Raw genomic sequence first — 17,608 nt, 5'->3', positions numbered from 1 at the left:
AACTGCACACAGGGGAATTCAAATCCAGGAATCAAAGTGCTTGTTGAAGTATCCTCTTAATTACTGTCTTTCTGGCACAGTAAGTTACAAAACATAAACCAAAATGGGTCACTAGGTAACTCCCCCCTTTTTGTAAGTGCCTCAAGGTGTATTTTTCTAAAAGCAATCCTTTTAATTGCTGGAAATAAACTCCTGAAATGCAATTTAAACTGTACCCCTTCAGCCCTTTAGGTAGGAAATTTTACTTGGTTTAAAGTAACATGAAAGTGATTTCTGATAGTGTGGAGGGAGGTGATTAAGAGCTTAGAGAAAAAGAGACTAGAAGTTTACTAATACTTGTATCATTTCCTTTATGAATTCTCCCTTGCACAAGCTTTTGATGTCAGTAATGAATTCCATGGTTTTCTTCTCCTCTGGGCTTAAAATAGAGAAGGGGTAGTGGAAGCCCTAAATCAAATATAGGCACTACCTGCAAGGACAAGAACCAAACCACTGTAAGCTTTAAAAAACCAAACATGTTGGATTTTATTAATTTTAGACCGTTTAAAAAAAAAGACCAAAAGGATTTAAAAAACATTACTGATATACCCACTATTCCATAAAAACATCCTAAGTTATTGAAGCATATGCATCATGTGTTCTCTTACAGTTGCAAAGTCACAGAGCAACTCAGATCTGTTGTTGCACTTAATGGTATTTTTTTCTTCAGTAGGGCTTTTGCTTACATAGGGCAAAATGTGGTAATTTCAGTACATCTGTACAGAGTTCCCAGGGCTTTGGAATGCTCACAAGCAAAACTACACATTTTTTTTACCATTTGGGTGACATTTTTTTATCAGATTAGTGACAGCCTGCTCAGAGCATGTACATGTTTACATGCTCTTCTGCTTTGGACTTCACTGTATCTCTGGCTGAGGTCATCACAGAAAAAAATACCATAAGATACGTCATTTACTTCAAGAAGGCTGTACTCAGTCCTTTGGAAATGATCTCCAGAAATGCTGCATGCAGAACATGAGCAAGTTTCCATCCTGTAGAACAGCTATTCTAGAAAAAATGATAACAAAACACCCAGACCACCTAAGTCCAGCCTTACATAGGAGCACTGTTCATGAGCATTGAAAGCTTCCTTTAAAAGCAAAGAAATGGGCACCCGCAGCAGACAAGTCTTTGCTTCACACTCAGCTTTAAGATACCTCAGTAACATTCTCACCTCTCCAGAAAGTGAGTGCTAGTGACCACAGCCTCTGGTTCACAAGCCCTGTCACTGCTGGCTGTGGGCTGCAAACATCCCCTGACACCCTGCAGGTGCCAGAGGCTGTGGGTCCCTTGGTGACACCAGACCAGCAGGGCTGCAGCAGAGGTGACACTTCCCTGTGGTCACGGAGCTAGAGGCAAAGGAAAACCCTGAGTGCTGATTTAAAACCAGTGCTGTCTTTCTAGGGAAGAAACCCCAAGCCATGGTGTACCTCTCCAAATTGTACAGCAGTGTTTAGACACAAGGTTTTCTCTTGTCTGCTGCAGGATATCCTTTGCCTCTAAAGGCCCTCTGAAGCTGCTATGCTGATAATCTGACATGTTACTAAAAACCAGTATCCTTTGGAGACAAGGGATACAGGCAAGGAAGATACAAGAGCCGTGTAGCACATTTTGAAATCAAAACAGTAGTTCATTAAAAAGAGACACATGGAATGAGTCAATATTTATTCTTTCTTCTCACTGTCTTCAGTGTTAGGGTCTGCAGGAGGCTCCTCCACTGTGGCACTGTTGCTCTCTGAACCAGTGTTGCTGTCACTGGTCCCCTCCTCTGCAGTGCTATCCACCCCTTCCTGGCCACTCTCCTTATCATCTGGGGTTGATGTTCCTTCCTCACCATTCTGCTGGCTTTCTGTGCTCTCTTCTGGGTGAGGCTCTTCTGTAATAAGAGATTTCTCAGTGTCATTTACATACCAATACATTTTTTTAGACTGTGCAATTAACATTCAGGAAGAAAAAGCATCTGTAAAAAATCTCAGTATCCCACAACAGTTATTTCTGCCACTTGGTATGTGCTGTGAGAGGCAGAGCTCTGAAAGCCCTCTCAGTGCTGAGGATGAATGTGCCACACAGCAACCTGAGGGACACTTGAAGGTGTCTGGCCTCAGGTCTAGCCACATGAAAGCAACTAACTTTGGTTTAAAAAACATTTTTTCCCCCTTGGGTACGTGACACACAAAGCATTACACTGGGTTTTGTAGAATTTTGCTCTCTCCCCTTTTAAAAAGGAACAATTCAATGAGAAGAAAGCAAACCTCATGTTGACCAAGGTGAAGTTAACTATTCTGAATATTGTTCTTCCTAACAAGAGCAAACACACAGGACACTCCTGGCTATGCTGAGCTAGTGTAATGCTGGTCCCTTGAGGATTCTGCAGCTGGTGTCCCAATGCAGTTACCTGTCTCCACTGGAGCACTCTCCTCTTCTTTCTTCTCCTCTATCTTGTTAGCTGCCTGTTCCTCTTCAGCTGCTATATTATTCTGACTGCGTTCTGCTTGCTCAGCTGCTTCTTTTTCCCTTTCCTCCTGCCTCTTGCGAGCCTGTTCCTCAGCTTGAGCAATTTCAGCTGCAATTTTTTCCATATCCACTTCCACCTTCAGACTGCATAACTATCAATTAAAAAAAAAACAAAAAGGAAAGCTCATTTACTACCTCAAGTTACGTTGCAAGACAAAACATCAGTAAGACCCAGTTATGAGTTCAGTATCTGCAAGCAGCATAATTGTTTTAATTTGATAAAGTTTGCATTAAAACTTTCAGTAATGAGGGAGATCCAAGCATATTTAAAAAACAAGAGATAACAACCTAAACTTTGTTACTTGGAGGCAGCCAAGGACAGAGCAGGATGTTCTCCACGGTGACTGTCTGCCACTTTCTTTGAGCTGCTGCTCTCTAGTGAACTCACCAGGCAGGCCTGAAGGCACGTGGAGACTGCACTGGCTGAATGTCACCACTAAAGGTCACTGCGGGAGCGTGAAATAACACAAACACTGTGACTTCCTAACACCCCCACAGCAGGACACTGCAGTCATCACTTGTGTAATTACACACAGAACTAAGCAGAAGTGAGCTAGAACACCTGGAGAAATGGGTAACTAACAGATTTCCTCAGAGTAAGGGGAAAAAAAGAGAGAGCTGTACCCTTTTGAGCTCGTTGTTAAAGGATTCTGTGCTTTCCAAAAACTTCCTCTTCTTTTCCTGGTGACGTTCTTCAATCTGCAGCAGCTCAGCTTCTAATTTACGCTGGAAATGAAATAAATGGTCAGAACTTCCCCATGCAGTCATCTGAGGAAGTGGACAAAGTTTACAGCTTCATGCAAAAATATTTAGACCAATATTTTCTGCTCTACTTATGCCCTTATGCCCTCCTTCATCTAATACCCCTGGATCAGTAGTTCCTATTGAAAAGTTTGAACGATAAATGGGTCTCTGCAATAATTCAGGACTGGTTCAGCATGTTATAAATGAAAAATACTTCAGGTGAATCTTCTAGCATAAAATCTACACATTTGTTTCATCCTATACACCCCCATAGGTGCATATACACACATCAAAATTGTGCTCTCTACTGTAGAAAGACCACAATTCAAAAGAAAGATGGGAAACCTCCTCCACCCCCTCAGTCTTTTGCTAATTAAGAAAAATAACGAATCTCCCATCTCATTCTGGTCTGTTTTCTGAATCTGTACACACATTGACTGCTAAACAGGGTTCTGCTGGGAACTTGCTTGTTTGGAAAATACCCAGTCACACTGGGTGCAACATGCAAGTGTCACGTCACTAGATTTCCTTCTATGCATTAAAACTTTAAATGAAAAAATATTACAATAGGGACAATTTACTGTAATAAAGAATTACTACAAACAGGAGTATGTCATGAGCCACCTTAAAGTCTCAACTCTGCCTGTACCTAAGAACTGCATGCAGAAGTCTTATGAGTAAGAATGATGAGCTACAGAATTAATACTTCAGGTATCCTAAAGAACAAAATACAGTTTAACATGATACTCAAGAACAAAGCAACACAGAGGGTGAAGTCTCACATCTTCCAACTCCAAATAAACTCCAGAGATGAGCTACTGAAGCTTGCAGAACATTGACACCCAACAAGAATCATCATGCAGATGATCAAGTGAGCTGAGACTTGGAGTACAGCCCAATGCCATTATGTTTTAGCTGCCTTCATGTAATTTATCTTTACCTGATGAACCATTAAAGACTGAACCTGGCGTTTAAGAACTTGCATTCTGGCTGTGGTGACAACAGAGCGGACATCGGGCACCACACTCTCACTCAGGATCTCACTGATGAGCCGGTGGTTCCTTTGGAAACGAGCTGTGGCTGTGTGCTTCATGGAAAACCCATCATCATAATCTGAAACAAGTTGGAAGTGCAAGTGCTTGAATTCCATAGTTGTTTGTAATTTATGACAATTTTTATCTAGTTACAGAATTTAATGTTAACTACAGCACATGGATTGTGCTAGGCAATAATTTTAAAGATAAAATTCAGTTTGTTACTACAAAGTAGAACAAAATAACACATATTCCTTTTGAGTGGCACTCAAAAGCTTCCAGCCCATAGAGGACAGAAATCTATGCTGTGACTTTCTGTATTTCTTCAAGGAAAGCAGGCAAAGACTTTCAACAAATAAAAATCAAACCGGTCTGCAGTTTTGGTATCAAGAACCCAGCTACAAGACAGACTCAAAAAACCCTAAGTCAAACAAATTAGAATTGAAAGCACAGTAATTAAACAGCATTAAGTACTGGTGAAGAAACAAACTTAGAAGAAGCTTCTGTGAGTATAATTCATATTTAGTTATTAAAATTTTAGGCAACAAGGATGAGTTATCTTCTGGGAAGATGTAGAAAAGAACAGAAGTCAAATTTATTTTACATCAAGTCCTCTTATTAAGATTTCTTTTATACTACAAGTTCTTGATCCTACTGACATGCAGGATGGGAAAGCAGCAGCATTTCTGCCACCAAGCAGAATTCACTGTCCTGTCCCAGGTGAGAACAGAAGCAACTCAGGGCCTTGTGCACCTGGCCTGGGTGGCACAGACCAGAGCTGAAGTCCCCAAGCTCCTGAACACTCAATGTATTTACAGACATTCTGAAGCTACCTCACACTGAGGAAAATGCTGTTTGCCCTGAGCTTCGTTTACAAGGGGGAAGGAAAAAAAGGGGTGTAACTGACTGAGTACATTTTTCATCCTCAGGTTTCAACAAGTATTTGGTTATGAATTTAAAAGTAGACATTAGGTGTATGAGTCTGAGTTTTCCCACTGGGTGGGGTGCATTTCCTTGCAGTCAAATAAACTTTCAGAATTTTCTCATCAACTTGTCAACAGCAAGGGTAACATTTTCCAAACAATCTCAAATGACAGTTGTTGAACACATTCAAAGTTCAGGTGCTCTCAATCATACCAGGACTCTGCCTGTCAGAATTATGGGCATCTGGTAACAAAGCACTAAATTTCATTCAAGCTGGACTAAATCAGGCATCAAAGCCTTTTATAATGCATACGTAAAAGCTATTACAAAGCTTTTGAACTGTTAGCATTGCTTCACACATAATTAAGGATTGGGATAACTTTTGCCAGTTGGCTGTCACCTTAGGTTTTAGAAACCAGACCAAGTCAGCTGCACGAAATAAAACGTGGTAACGAAAATCAGCGTTAGAGGCACCAAAACAAGACACGCTAAAACCTCGTCACGGATGCACACGGGTGGGTTTCCATCTCTGGTGTCTGTTTCTCTACACTGTCAGTCCTGTAACGAGACTGTGGCACTGGATGTGCACACAGCTCCCTTTCTGCTTACCATCAGGATCTTCAGCAGGCTGGATGCTCATGTAAGGCTCCCCCTTCTCCATGCGCGACTGCCGCTGGCGGCTTTCCTCTTCCAGCGCAGCCTCAGCGCGACTTTTTGCGTTGATGTAGGCGAGGTATGCAGGAGAGTTGTGGTAGGCCTTCATGGACTCATTGTACTCTATCTGAAACGTGACCAATATGGTTTGATTGCACCATGGGATGATTGCAGACTTGATAAAAAGGCAGTCTGTATAACTCCCAACTGTATTTATACAGGCAAAGCTATTTCGGATCATATTCTGTCCGTATTCTGTCTTTTTTTGAATTAGAACTACTTCCATAGTCATTCTTGTTTTTAAAATACTAGCTGGGCTTTGATTCTGATTTCTTCTCTTTCCTTATGCCAGCATGTCATGAACCAGTTTTCAAAATAACCTGATTTTTCCATTCTTTGATCCATCCCTGCACTGGGATGACACAGAATGCTGCAGCCCAACTACTGTCTCCTCCTGGTAGCAGGACTGCATCTCTATTTGCACCTTCTTTGAAGTATTTTTCCTTTTGAATTGTTTTCTTTAATCTCACTTTTAGTATTTGCCAAGTCTATATTTTGCAAAGTGATCTGAGGTATTTCCAATGAAAAATTAGATTTAATCTACAGTATTGTTAAAAATACCTAAATGTCTTGTTTTCTTTACGATGAAGACTGGAATCCTACCTAGGCACTGTAAAAACATAACATGGCCCCTGCCCCAAGGAGCTTACAATCTAAACATCATTAGCAAGTTAAAAAATAGAATTCCTTGATTTTCAGCTAAGAGCATCCAGCTTTGAGTGCTTTTCTACTGAGTTGGAATAAAACCAGCTTAGATGTCACCAGGTTATACACAGCCTCAGATGCCCACCAGGCTTAAGCACAACACAGCAGCTGGACAATTTTCCCTTTGTACCTTAAGATCACAGTAACAGTCTTGTAAAGGTCCTCAACACTTAGCAACCTAGACACAAGGCAGCTGTCATTTTTTGTCATAAAGATCAATAAAAGCAAAGCAAAACCACAAGAAAACCCCTGAAGTGGAAGCATTTTTCTATTAAGAAACAAAACACTATGCCACAGAGTGGCATTAAACCAGATTACACCACGAAAAGCAAACCCTACGTGACTGGAAGTCTTTTGTGAACGTGTTCACGACAACAGTAGCTGCAGAGCACCAGTTTTGAAAGAGGATTTTGGTGTTGAGAATCTTTTCAATACTGATGTTGTACAATCAAATCCATTCATTAAACAGTTAAAATCGACACTCAATTATAAATACTTCATTTTGAATTAGGTCTAAAAACTGACCAGTCACAGTTGATGTAAAGTTATTTTAAAAAAAAAAATCTAAAAGACGTGTCAGGACATATTTCCATTTAAGTTACATACAGGGGTCTCGTGAATGCCTCATACACCACTGCATGGGGAAGATGAATTTTTCTTCTCAGACCAGTTCCTAGAAGAATCAGCTGTAATAAACATCCCAGATTTCTTCCATTTACCTTTTCAGCTTCATATTCATTCAAATACTCTTGCTTCTCTTCATCAGTGAGATCTCGCCACATTCCTCCAATAATCTTGCCAATTTCCCATAACTTCAAATCAGGATTGGACGCCTTCACTTGGTCCCAGACCTTAACAGAAACAGCTGGAGCTTTACTAATGATATCTAAATACTTCCAAATTAAACATTTTATATTGTCATCTCAGTGTTCTTTCTGGAATCACCATGAAAAACAGGATTAAGTTAGGAATGAGTCTGGCTAAACTATCTCGATTATTTTCTGGGGCAGGAAGTCAGTAGGAAGCCATCTACTGAAACAGGCAATTGCTGAAATGACTTTGGTTTCATGAGAATATTGCCTTTAACCCTCTTAATTCTCTTCTTAAATGCACATCGCTGCATCTCTGGGAAAAAAAATGCTACTGAGTAAACACATCCAGCAGTAGATTATGATAAAGAGCACTGAGCTTTTCAGATCAGAATGTAACATTTCAAATATTTTTTTTCAGTCTTGCTGATCAATTTGAGTTCCAACAAGTTCTGACTCCACCAAAAAAGTTTCTAACATTATAGGGAAAAAAAAAAAAGAGAGAGAGAGAGCTGCCAGTGTTATTTCTTGCTGCGCCACTTGACTTTTTTTTTTTTTTGTTGATGGTTTTTTGCCTGAGACAGACATGCTGGTAAAGATACTTTACCAGAAGTGGAAGAATTTCCTTCTGGCTCACCCGCTTCAGACAGGCTGACATGCCCTCCCCATGCCCCATCAGATTTCAGACTCCACAAGAGTCTCTCTCCTACTTTCTCTCAAACAGTTCACAGAATAGCGAAGTAAACGTTGCCACGGGCTAGGTTGGTGAAGGAGAACATGCAAAGTCCACTCATTGCTACTCTTCAGTCCAGCTACAGCACTGTACCAAGCCCAGTATATCACAAGGAATACTTCCTTTACATAAAAAAGTTCTGTCAGTAAGTCACAGGCACTTCTGAATGTGGCAGGGCGGATCCTTGTCAGCAGAGTGGTAGTAATTATCATTTTAGAGAAAACTTTTCCCCCCAGAAATTGGCAACTGTTTGAACAGACTACTGCTGCCTTTATCCTGAAGGGCAATGCATCTGTACTTTACAGTTCCCTTAAAGAATATGCAGGCTGTTAGAAGGTTTAGAAGCTGAAACTAAGATAATAGCAATTAGTTGTTAGCACATACAAACACTAACTTTTATTACTACTTGTTTGACACTGTATACCCACCTTCCGGCTGTACCTCATGTAGGGCATCAGGGGCTTGTCTGGGGGTTTGGGGGGCTTTGGAATGGTAATACCAGAGGAAGCCTATAAAAGAACCGGATAAATCCATTTGTTAATGGGATTGCTGGACACTTGCTATGTACACGAGTCTTGGAAAACACTCGTTGTGCAGTTACCACAAACTACACCCCGCTACAGCCTCCCCACCAAGAGAAACAAGGAACATCAGCAAAAAAATTACCCAGACTGTGAAGAGGTACTAACTACAGCTGGTCCTCAGAGTAATATTTTTCCAATTTAAGCTTATCCTTTTATCTGGAAGTTTACAGAATTGTAACTAAATAGAACTTCTAAAGGGCTCCGTAGTCTTAAAACTGATTTACACAGCTTAGAGGCTTATGTGGAAACACCCATCCCAGCAGGATGCTTTTATGACTTCTGAGGAACAATTTATATCTGTTTTGAGAAATTTACTGTGGCTACTCTACAGGTGAGAAAAGATAAGGAGAATGCTTAAGATCATGAAGTTAACCATATTTTCACTTTCCAATCAATGTAGCCATATATTTTTCTGCAGAATTTGTCAGTGGTTATTTGGAGCCAATTAAGCTACTCACTGAAAAAAACAAAAAACAATCTCATGCACCTGATCTGTCAGCATGCATTATCTGTACCCCAGCTGTGCTTCACTGTCCAGATCAGCCTGCAATATCCTCTGTGCTCAGATCTTCCTTTAGCTTTGTACCCTGACAAACACACTGCTCACCCTGAACGGGACACTGAGTTGCTGCTGATGGGAAGTTGCTGCCTCCCCTCTGGTCCCCTCGACCTACAGAAATCCTGACAGGATGTTCTTCTAAAATAGTGCAGGAGCATCACAGTCCCTGTCAACTGCAGCTTCAGAAAACCTCCACTTTTCAAGCACTTGCACAGGCAAAGAGTTCTCTTACATTAAGTGGTAACATTTACATAAAAATATAAAGCAGTTTCAAGATTTTTCAGGACTACAGCCACAGATAATACTTGGACTTGGCCAAGAAGGTGTTCAGCTTTCATCTGTTCAGCTTTCAGCTTCAGTGTTCAGCTTTCAAACTCTCCCTCCTGTTGGTATTTTTTGTTTTGCTGAATTTATGGAGCTCCATGAAACAATGCATACAGGATTGTGTATAAATAATGTACATGAGGTATATGCATTACCAAAATGTATACAGATATACACATACAGATGGATTTGAAAAACATTAACGGAAACTGTTTAATGCTTTTAAATTAACAGGAATTTAAAGACACCATACATATATTGATATATGCATGGCTGAGAAAGCTGTATATGCTTATGACATACAGAAACAATGAAAGTTCTCAGACAAAACCTAACTTACTCTTGTATAAGGAAAAAAGTGTATGTTCAGAGGGTACATTCAGTCAAGTTCCAGCCCGTATGGGGAATACCTTTTCTGCAAGTGTTTTAACTTCATATATGAAGTCTGAAGGATTTATGAGGTAGAAAAGGAGCATACTTCCTTAAAAGCACAATGTATTTGTTGCTTGAGAAATCTTTATATCATGTTCCAAACTAATCAGATCAAGTCTATTTACTTGGAAGAACATGTCACCTCTCCCATCATTTGACTCCATCTCATTTTGTTTACTCCATGAAAAATGAATGTAACATCCATTTTCCAAACTGACAGAGTACGTAAGATCTGAAAGGATTCTGTTATTATCATCAGGTTTTTATTGAAAAAAATAACTTCTGAACTCAAAACTCTGCAGTTATTACCAGACTAAGACTGGAAAGAAAAATAAAGGCTCGCATGGCTCAACAGTATGATGCAACTACTATCAACAATCTCCAGTTTCTTCTTCCTTATATTTGTGCCAATAAACCTCAATCAAATGAACAGTTCCCTCCCTCCAAGAATTTGTACCCACACTACATAAGCATGCAGTGGTCACTGAAGACCAAAATGTCTTTCTGGAGTTCTGCATCATACAGGATCACCGCGTTTTTTTTCTCTGCTGAGTAGAAGTCCATTTTCCTGTAAAAGGTTTCAGAGTGAGAAGGAAGGGGGTAGGGGTGGGGAATAAGAATCAGAAATAATGGTTTTGTTTTATAAAGAAGTGGCAGCAGCCAAGACTCAGAAGAACCTATCTCTAAAGCCAATTCTGGTCAATTCTTGTTGGTTTTGCTGGATGATGTAATAGTTGATTCTCCTACCGTGACCCGGCTGTTGGTGCCCGGGTTCCCTCCCAGCCTGTAGTTGTTGTAGGCCAGATGGCTGTATGGATTGTATCCCACAAACCCTGGTGTGCTGGGCATTTGCTGATGGAAACAAATGAGACAAAAACACGAATGAGAAATGAGCTCAAACGAGGAAAACACAGAAATGAAAATGAACTGCAATATGGCATGCAAAAGCAACCAGAATTTAAACAAGCAAATGAGGTGTAGCAGTTGGTATCTTCTCAGCACACAAAACTTACTCCAGTGTGAACCTATTAAGGAAACAGGATTTTAAAGCAAAGGTAACACTACAAATTTCTGTCTGAAGCTGGTGATTTTACTTCTATTAAGCGTCCAACTGAAGAGGTGTTCTAGTAATTCAGCTCACGGCTAATAAAATTTTCCAACATGAGCCACCAAGTAACTCAGAAAGACTCATACACCCTGCAAGGCAACACAGTAATGGGGCAGAAGTCCCCAGTACCATCAGTGACTATACCAATGAAAATCCCTCTAATTCTTCCCATCCTTCTGCCTTCCCAACAAATACTGTACTGAGAAGAAACAGGGAAAAAAGCAGATCTTTGAAATCACCACCCGTGTACCACAACCACTATCTGAAAACTCCTGATGGTTTGGAAAATTCAAATATTTTTGGGAAATGGGATTACGTAGCTGGGAAAGAAGACAATTCAAAAGCAGGTTAGAAATTCAGCTGCAGACTGACAGAACTGAGGAACCACTGCATTAAGATCTGCAGGTTAGAAACTACAAATGACCCTTAGCAGACTGCTGACTGGACCCATTCTAGATTGCAGTTACAAAAATTCTACAAGTTCAGGACTCCAAAAACCAAGATATGACAGATACAAAGCTACAGTAACTTGTCAAGTTTTCAAGTGTATGCAGACACACTGTAGTCAGGTTTTCTAAACACAGAAGCACAGAGTCAAGTTATCCACCAAGTCAGCCCTCAGATACACATTTGATTACCAAACTTTTTGAACTCACTCACAGCAGCTGACACTGACTCACTCTGTAGACCTGTGCTGTGTGTGTAACACATTCACTGTTGCAGAAGATGTCACCTTACTGTAGTTTTCTGAACTATAACACGTTCTGAATACCCTCAGCTACACTCCTTCAATAAAATCAGATGGCTTGTAATCTCTGTCTGCTTTATTTCTGCAAGACAGGGTTTCAATGTCACAAGAGAAGTACCTTGCATTACACAGAGAATTGTTACTTCAGCTACAATACTGTAGGTATGAAAACTACTGATATTTTGTAGACTGCAGCAACTGGAACTGGCTGTGGAAGAACAAGCAAGGTTATTTGTGTACTTTTCTTTTACATCTTGCACATACAGAGCACAGACCACCATCTCAGGAACTGTAAGAAAACATAAGTAATACAAGAAGATGCTTGAAAGACAGAATGTATGTCTCTAGTTGCAGTTTTAAAATTTATTTCATGCACCCTTCTGAAGACTTCTGACTTGACTAATGGATACAGCACATCAATATACCCCATGGAACAAAATCTGCATCCCTGCTACATCCCAAAGGTGGATATGACACACGTGGATATTCCAAAGCAGGAATCCAGTTGTAAGGGTGGATGCCACGAGGTTCCTTCTGATACTGGCACAGTTCTGTTGTGTGCAAAATGAAAACTCTGAACAAACTACAAAAGTAAAGTTTTATTTGAGTTAATTTCAAAAGACATCACTTATATTCATACATTATGTCATTTTGAAGCCTTGTTAAATGTCAAGTATGGTACAAAAAATTTGAAGGATCAGATTTCATCTAAATCCCATCCTGCAATTTTCAGCCCAGATGCAGAGATCAGGGGCACTACTGGGTAGCAGTTTTTGTATTTTTCTGTTAAAAAGTTCACTTTAGCATCTTTGCTCATTCATCTGTACCAAGGATCTGTGTTTTCTCATGTGAAGACATTGCTCCTAAACTGCAAGCTCTTCATATATATATATATCTATATATATATATGTGAACACTACAGAAGAGATGCATATTTGCTTTCAGATGCTTTCCTGACCACAACACACTGGTGGTTCAGTATATTCTTATATATATACAGGAATTCAACTGGACACAATTCAAAGCTACTGTCTGTGGTTTCCTTAGTGTCATCCCATACCATTTTACTAGAAAGTAAAATATTTATCATGTCACAGTATCTACAATACCAGTGATTTCAAGGACTGGCATTGTTAGTGTTTCATTCTACTGACCAAATACAACAATTTCACATATTCCTGCATTCTGTTCAAAACCAGCTGGGTACAACTGAAAGCTGAAAAAAAAGCACTGTCTGCCCATTACCTGGGCACAGGCTGAGTGGGAAGTTTTATAATTAAATATATCAGTTTGCTCATAAATATTCCAGTGCACTGTTACAATCCACTCTGAGTATAATTTTAGACCAATTGACTGCAGAAAATTAACTATCTGCAGGGTTTAGCCTTAAAGGTGAAACAAGCTTACTCAGCTTCTCCTTCACAAGTTGCTTAAACCCATCCCCCCCCCCAAAAAAGAGATTAATTTAAATAATGCATACAATGTTAATAATGAAATACAACTAGCTTGTATTTCCCATACAACAAAGTGATGCAACTCCATAATTATTGCTCTGGTAGGTTAATAAAGGCTGCAGTACCAGATCTGTGTTAATGAGAAAAATCACTATACTTACAGTTGCAGGAGCTGGGGTAGGAGGTGGGGCATAAGATGGCCTTTCTGTTAAGATATAAATGTAAGTAATTTTTTTTTCCTCAAAGTTAGAACAAATTCTATAAAAGGCATGTGCTGTGACAAACATTTTTAAGCAATTCACAAAAAGACAGAAGCCCTACTCTCAAGGACTTTGCATTTTGCCACTGAAGAGCATAAAGCAAAGAATACATAAGCAAACAAAGAAATTTAAGACCACACCTTTGTTATAATGCAAGTTTTTTATTCAGGCATAAGACTGAAGCATATAAAATCCCTTTATATGCATGACAGTTAAAAAGGGGGTATGCAAAAATGTAGTGAAACAGGACCTAGGGGGAGCTGTGATACTTGGATTTTCTATGAAAACAATATGCCTGAAATCAGCCACAGCAAGATTTAAGGCCAAGAGTTTGGTCAGAAATTACTAAACCTCATTTAATTCCTTTTAATGCAAGGAATCTCACAAACAGGTTCTGCTGAACCAGGTCTTTAATTATCAAGTTAAAGGAAGAAAAGTCTGAAAACTTACTTGACATTTTGATAGGCAAATTTTCAGCCACCTGACATTATATTTGTACTTCTGAAAGACAAAAGAATATAATTCTATTAAATATTATGCCTTTGCTTCCCCAGAGCTTTGAAACATCAATTATTATAGTTACCATTAATTACCAAAAAGTTTGCCAATTTTGAAATTAAGATAAAAGAGTTTCTGAAAACTAAAGTGTTATCTCTTTGAGAAATTAATGTATTTTCCAATGAATCTGGCCTTAAATAGCTGTGAAATAACACTCAGGTTTATGTGATCTTCATTCTAAAGGTTTTAAATATATAATTTTCTTTCCTTACAGAAAACACAGAAGATAACCGCTATTTCCCAACGCTTCTCGACAGTGGGTACGAATGTGGGATAAAATAAAAGCCCGTCCTTTGCAGGGTACAAAAAGAATAACGATCGAACAGGACCACGGAGCGTGCGTGTATTTCACTTTTTAACCAAACCCAGAGGTGTGCATGGGCACAGCGATACAACAAAACCCGATTTTTTTCCCTTTTTCCCCTTTCTATCCAAATAACCCCACGGGAGCTGCAGCCGCCGCCGGGTCCCCTCTTCAGACAAGGCCCAGCGGAGCTCCGGGCTCACCCCGACCCTCCGGCCCGGGGATGCCCCCCAGGTTCGGGTGGAACAGACACAGAGTAGGCCCAGGGACAACTCCAGCTCCGCCGAACCCCCCTGCGCTGCACGGCGGGCCCAACGCACCGGTACCGGACAGAGCTCCCACCGCGGCCTCGCAGCCGCTCCCAGGCGGTACCTGGAGACCCCCCCCGCAGCCCCCGCCGGGAGAGGGCGCGGCCCCCTCAGCCCCAGGGGCCGCTAACGGGGGGGGCCAGGGCCCGCTGCCTCACCCCGCTCCAGTTAGGCCGCTCGCTAGGTCACGGTGTAGCCCCCGGCTCTGCCCACCCCGCAGCTGCCGGGTCGGACCGGACCGGACCGAACCAGACCGGACCGCCCCGACTCACCCGCTCCGGGCCGGCCGCGCCGCCTTTGTTCGCCACCAGGCCGGGCGGCGGCGAGGACAGCGCTTGCGCGTTTTGCTCCGCACTTTCGACACACCGCCTTCACTCGCCTCCAGCTTGCCGGCGGCTGCTCCGAATTTTAAAAGGGAGGCGGATTGCCCGCTCTGTTCGCCCAGGAGCTTCCACCGGGTCGGAGTTTCCCTTGGACTTTTTCGAGGAAAGTGAAGGCTGGAAGGGGTTGTAGCGAATCTGCGGGACGGAGAGGGCAAAGTTGATGACGAAGCGCGATGCGCGTGGCCCCGCTCCGCCAGTCCCGGGTAGTGTTCGACCCACGTCCCGCAGAGTGGTACCGCCCCAACCTCACGGTTTGCTGTACCGGGCCCGTCCCTTCCGTTCGGGACAGGAGAACGAGCCTGTGGCGAATCTGCGGCGGAGAACAAGCAGCTGGGGGCGACCGTTAGCGCCTCGTGCCGCAGCCGTTGGGCGCCTTTTCCTCCTGAGGCAGCGCGTGGCGGTGCCAGAGGAGAACCCGGGGCTGGAAAATGCTCCCGTGTAGTGTCCGGGCCCGAATAAATCCCATGAAATCTGGAGATAAAATGGGGTGAATGGTCCTGGCAGTGCTGGGGAACCATTTATCCGCGTAGAGCAGCCAGCAGGGTGCTGGAGTGGTGGTTCGGGAATGGCGTCTCCTTGGGAGGTTGAACAGGCATCAGGTTCAGTCTGGTGCTGACCGGGCCGTGAGGAAAACCGGGAAGATGTCGGTGTGTTGGGCACAGGGAGTGCTTAGGAGAAGGCCTGGAGGAAACGGGTCAGTCTGAGGAGTGGTGTGAAGAAAAGCTTGGTATAGGGGTTAACCCTAAGTTATCAATCCAGGTAGATGATAGTTTTGAGCTAAATTTGACCAGTTTAAGCAATGTATTACAGAGGAATTGCAGAGTATGCTGGCTGCAGTGGTATTGTCTGAAGCAATTTCTCACTGAAATTTACAAAGCTTTCACATACAGAGGTAAAAAGCTTGAACATGGAAAACATTACAGCAGGTGGCTCTGACTGTCCGGGACAGATGAAGAATTTCAGACCTCAGTGTTCAGTGTAGGAGCCTTTTATAAAGTGAAAATTGTTAAAGTGGCTGAATTAAAAATGAAAAAGTTTGACTATGAAACGCTGTCACGTGGCTAACAATAAAACTTTCTAGACATCAAAAAGGAGGATTCTTGTGTATCTGGGGAATGTGGAAACTGAAGGAAAGCCAAACAGATGGTACCTACCTAACCCAAAAGGAAAGAAGGTGAAAAGAAGAAAAAACAACCGAATCTGGTGCCAGGTTGCTGCAAGTTAGGCCCCTGACTGATGCCTCCAGTTTGTCCTGTGTGGTCTGCTTTCATTCTCGAATGAGCACATTTTTAGGAACAAGCAAAGAGAAGAACTCTGGTCTTATCTGCTTACAGTCTGCTGCTCTTTGTGGCCGTGTGGAAATTTGTTGACATGCAGCACAGTAATCTGTGACTTTGATTTGATAATTAATATAATAATTAAAAAGATTCCTAATTCAGCCGGTCAGATACGCCTCTCCAGCCTTCAGTTTCACCAGGGCAGAACCGTAATTAAAAAAAGTAAGAAAATACGTTCTAAGAGTTTGTTTTCCCCTAATTTTGGCTGCTTCGTGCATTTGTCTCTATTAATAACGTTGTTTTGTTGGTAGAGTTAAAATTCATTTAATGTTGATAGCATTAAATTCTAAACACACAGCTAATTGAATACTTATTATGATGTCCAGGTACATTTACTAATACTTTCCATGCTAATGGTTCTGGATCATTCATTTTATGTGTTTTCAAAGCCAGTTGTGTACTCCTTACCTTGTCTTATTTTTTCACTTTACTATTTGCCTGGTTTAAACGTTGCAGTTGTGGCTTTCCTGGTGTACTGTTTTAATTAGCAGCAGTTTCATAAGCTTTGTAACGAGGACAAAAATTCATTGGAAAGTAAGTAGGTTGAGACAATGAAACTCTGTTGTACATCAGGCATTTGCAGGTGTTAGGTGGCAGTAGCTCAGCTGATCAGAATTCCATTAGCACAGAATTGAAGAATTCTTTGCCATACTATCAGATGTGCATCAGGGGAGAAAACAGTGAAAACTTGGATGCACACTCAAAATAGGTCTAGAATACCAGCAATTCTTTTAAAGGAGTTTCAGGAGTTCAGTTTCAGGAGTCCCAGATGAAGAAGTAGCATTGAACAAGAGTGGGTTGCCTGCAGTGTCATGTGTTAACAGTAACAGTTATTAAGCTGCAGTCTTTTATTTTTCTTAGAGTCTCAGGTTTCATGATCACAGAACAGTGTATGTTCTCCTTCATACCACCTTCAAACAGAAGCTGTGGGTTTCACGAGTTGAGTTTGGCATTAAACAATGGCAACTTCTGTGAGTAGAAAAAAATTGTGCTGGTGCGTCCTTAGGGTCAGGGAGATGGCTGCAGAAAATGT

At 41.5% G+C, this 17,608-nt stretch overlaps 1 protein-coding gene and 1 long non-coding RNA gene across 5 annotated transcripts in view; one reads left to right on the top strand and one right to left on the bottom strand.

The window, feature by feature from the left end:
- Positions 1-495: 495 nt before the first annotated feature.
- SMARCE1 (SWI/SNF related BAF chromatin remodeling complex subunit E1) lies at positions 496-15,257 on the bottom strand. Of its 3 annotated transcripts, none has more exons than XM_071728671.1 (11): positions 15,128-15,257; positions 14,136-14,186; positions 13,587-13,630; positions 10,863-10,967; positions 8,645-8,725; positions 7,394-7,525; positions 5,865-6,036; positions 4,238-4,410; positions 3,178-3,279; positions 2,435-2,645; positions 496-1,915 (listed from the first exon to the last, which is right to left on the bottom strand). In XM_071728671.1, the coding sequence occupies exons 2-11, from the start codon at positions 14,140-14,142 to the stop codon at positions 1,704-1,706; spliced, it is 1,239 nt and encodes a 412-aa protein (XP_071584772.1). In that variant the 5' UTR covers positions 14,143-14,186; positions 15,128-15,257; the 3' UTR covers positions 496-1,703. The 3 variants fall into 3 exon arrangements, with proteins under 3 accessions (XP_071584772.1, XP_071584773.1, XP_071584774.1); XM_071728672.1 differs by having other exon boundaries at positions 15,014-15,158; XM_071728673.1 differs by lacking the exon at positions 13,587-13,630.
- A 393-nt stretch (positions 15,258-15,650) lies between these two features.
- LOC139788603 (uncharacterized) overlaps positions 15,651-17,608 on the top strand; it is a 126,855-nt gene continuing 124,897 nt past the window's right edge. For both annotated transcript variants that reach the window (XR_011722889.1, XR_011722891.1), the window contains exon 1: positions 15,651-16,737. This is a non-coding gene — a long non-coding RNA (uncharacterized lncRNA). The remainder of the gene's footprint in view (positions 16,738-17,608) is intronic.

The sequence above is a fragment of the Heliangelus exortis genome, chromosome 29 (assembly GCF_036169615.1).
Source record: "Heliangelus exortis chromosome 29, bHelExo1.hap1, whole genome shotgun sequence".
NCBI classification, from domain to species: Eukaryota; Metazoa; Chordata; class Aves; order Apodiformes; family Trochilidae; genus Heliangelus; species Heliangelus exortis.
Note: the sequence above shows the minus strand (reverse complement) of the source record. Positions and strands in the feature narration are given on the sequence as shown.

Bases quoted from the DNA above. Each gene is read 5' to 3' on its own strand.
- SMARCE1 (XM_071728671.1), bottom strand. The intron at 10,968-13,586 runs GTAAGTATAGTG...TGTTTCCATCAG, and splicing joins CTACCCCAGCTCCTGCAACT to CAAATGCCCAGCACACCAGG. The intron at 1,916-2,434 runs GTAACTGCATTG...CTCTTATTACAG, and splicing joins GAGTGCTCCAGTGGAGACAG to AAGAGCCTCACCCAGAAGAG.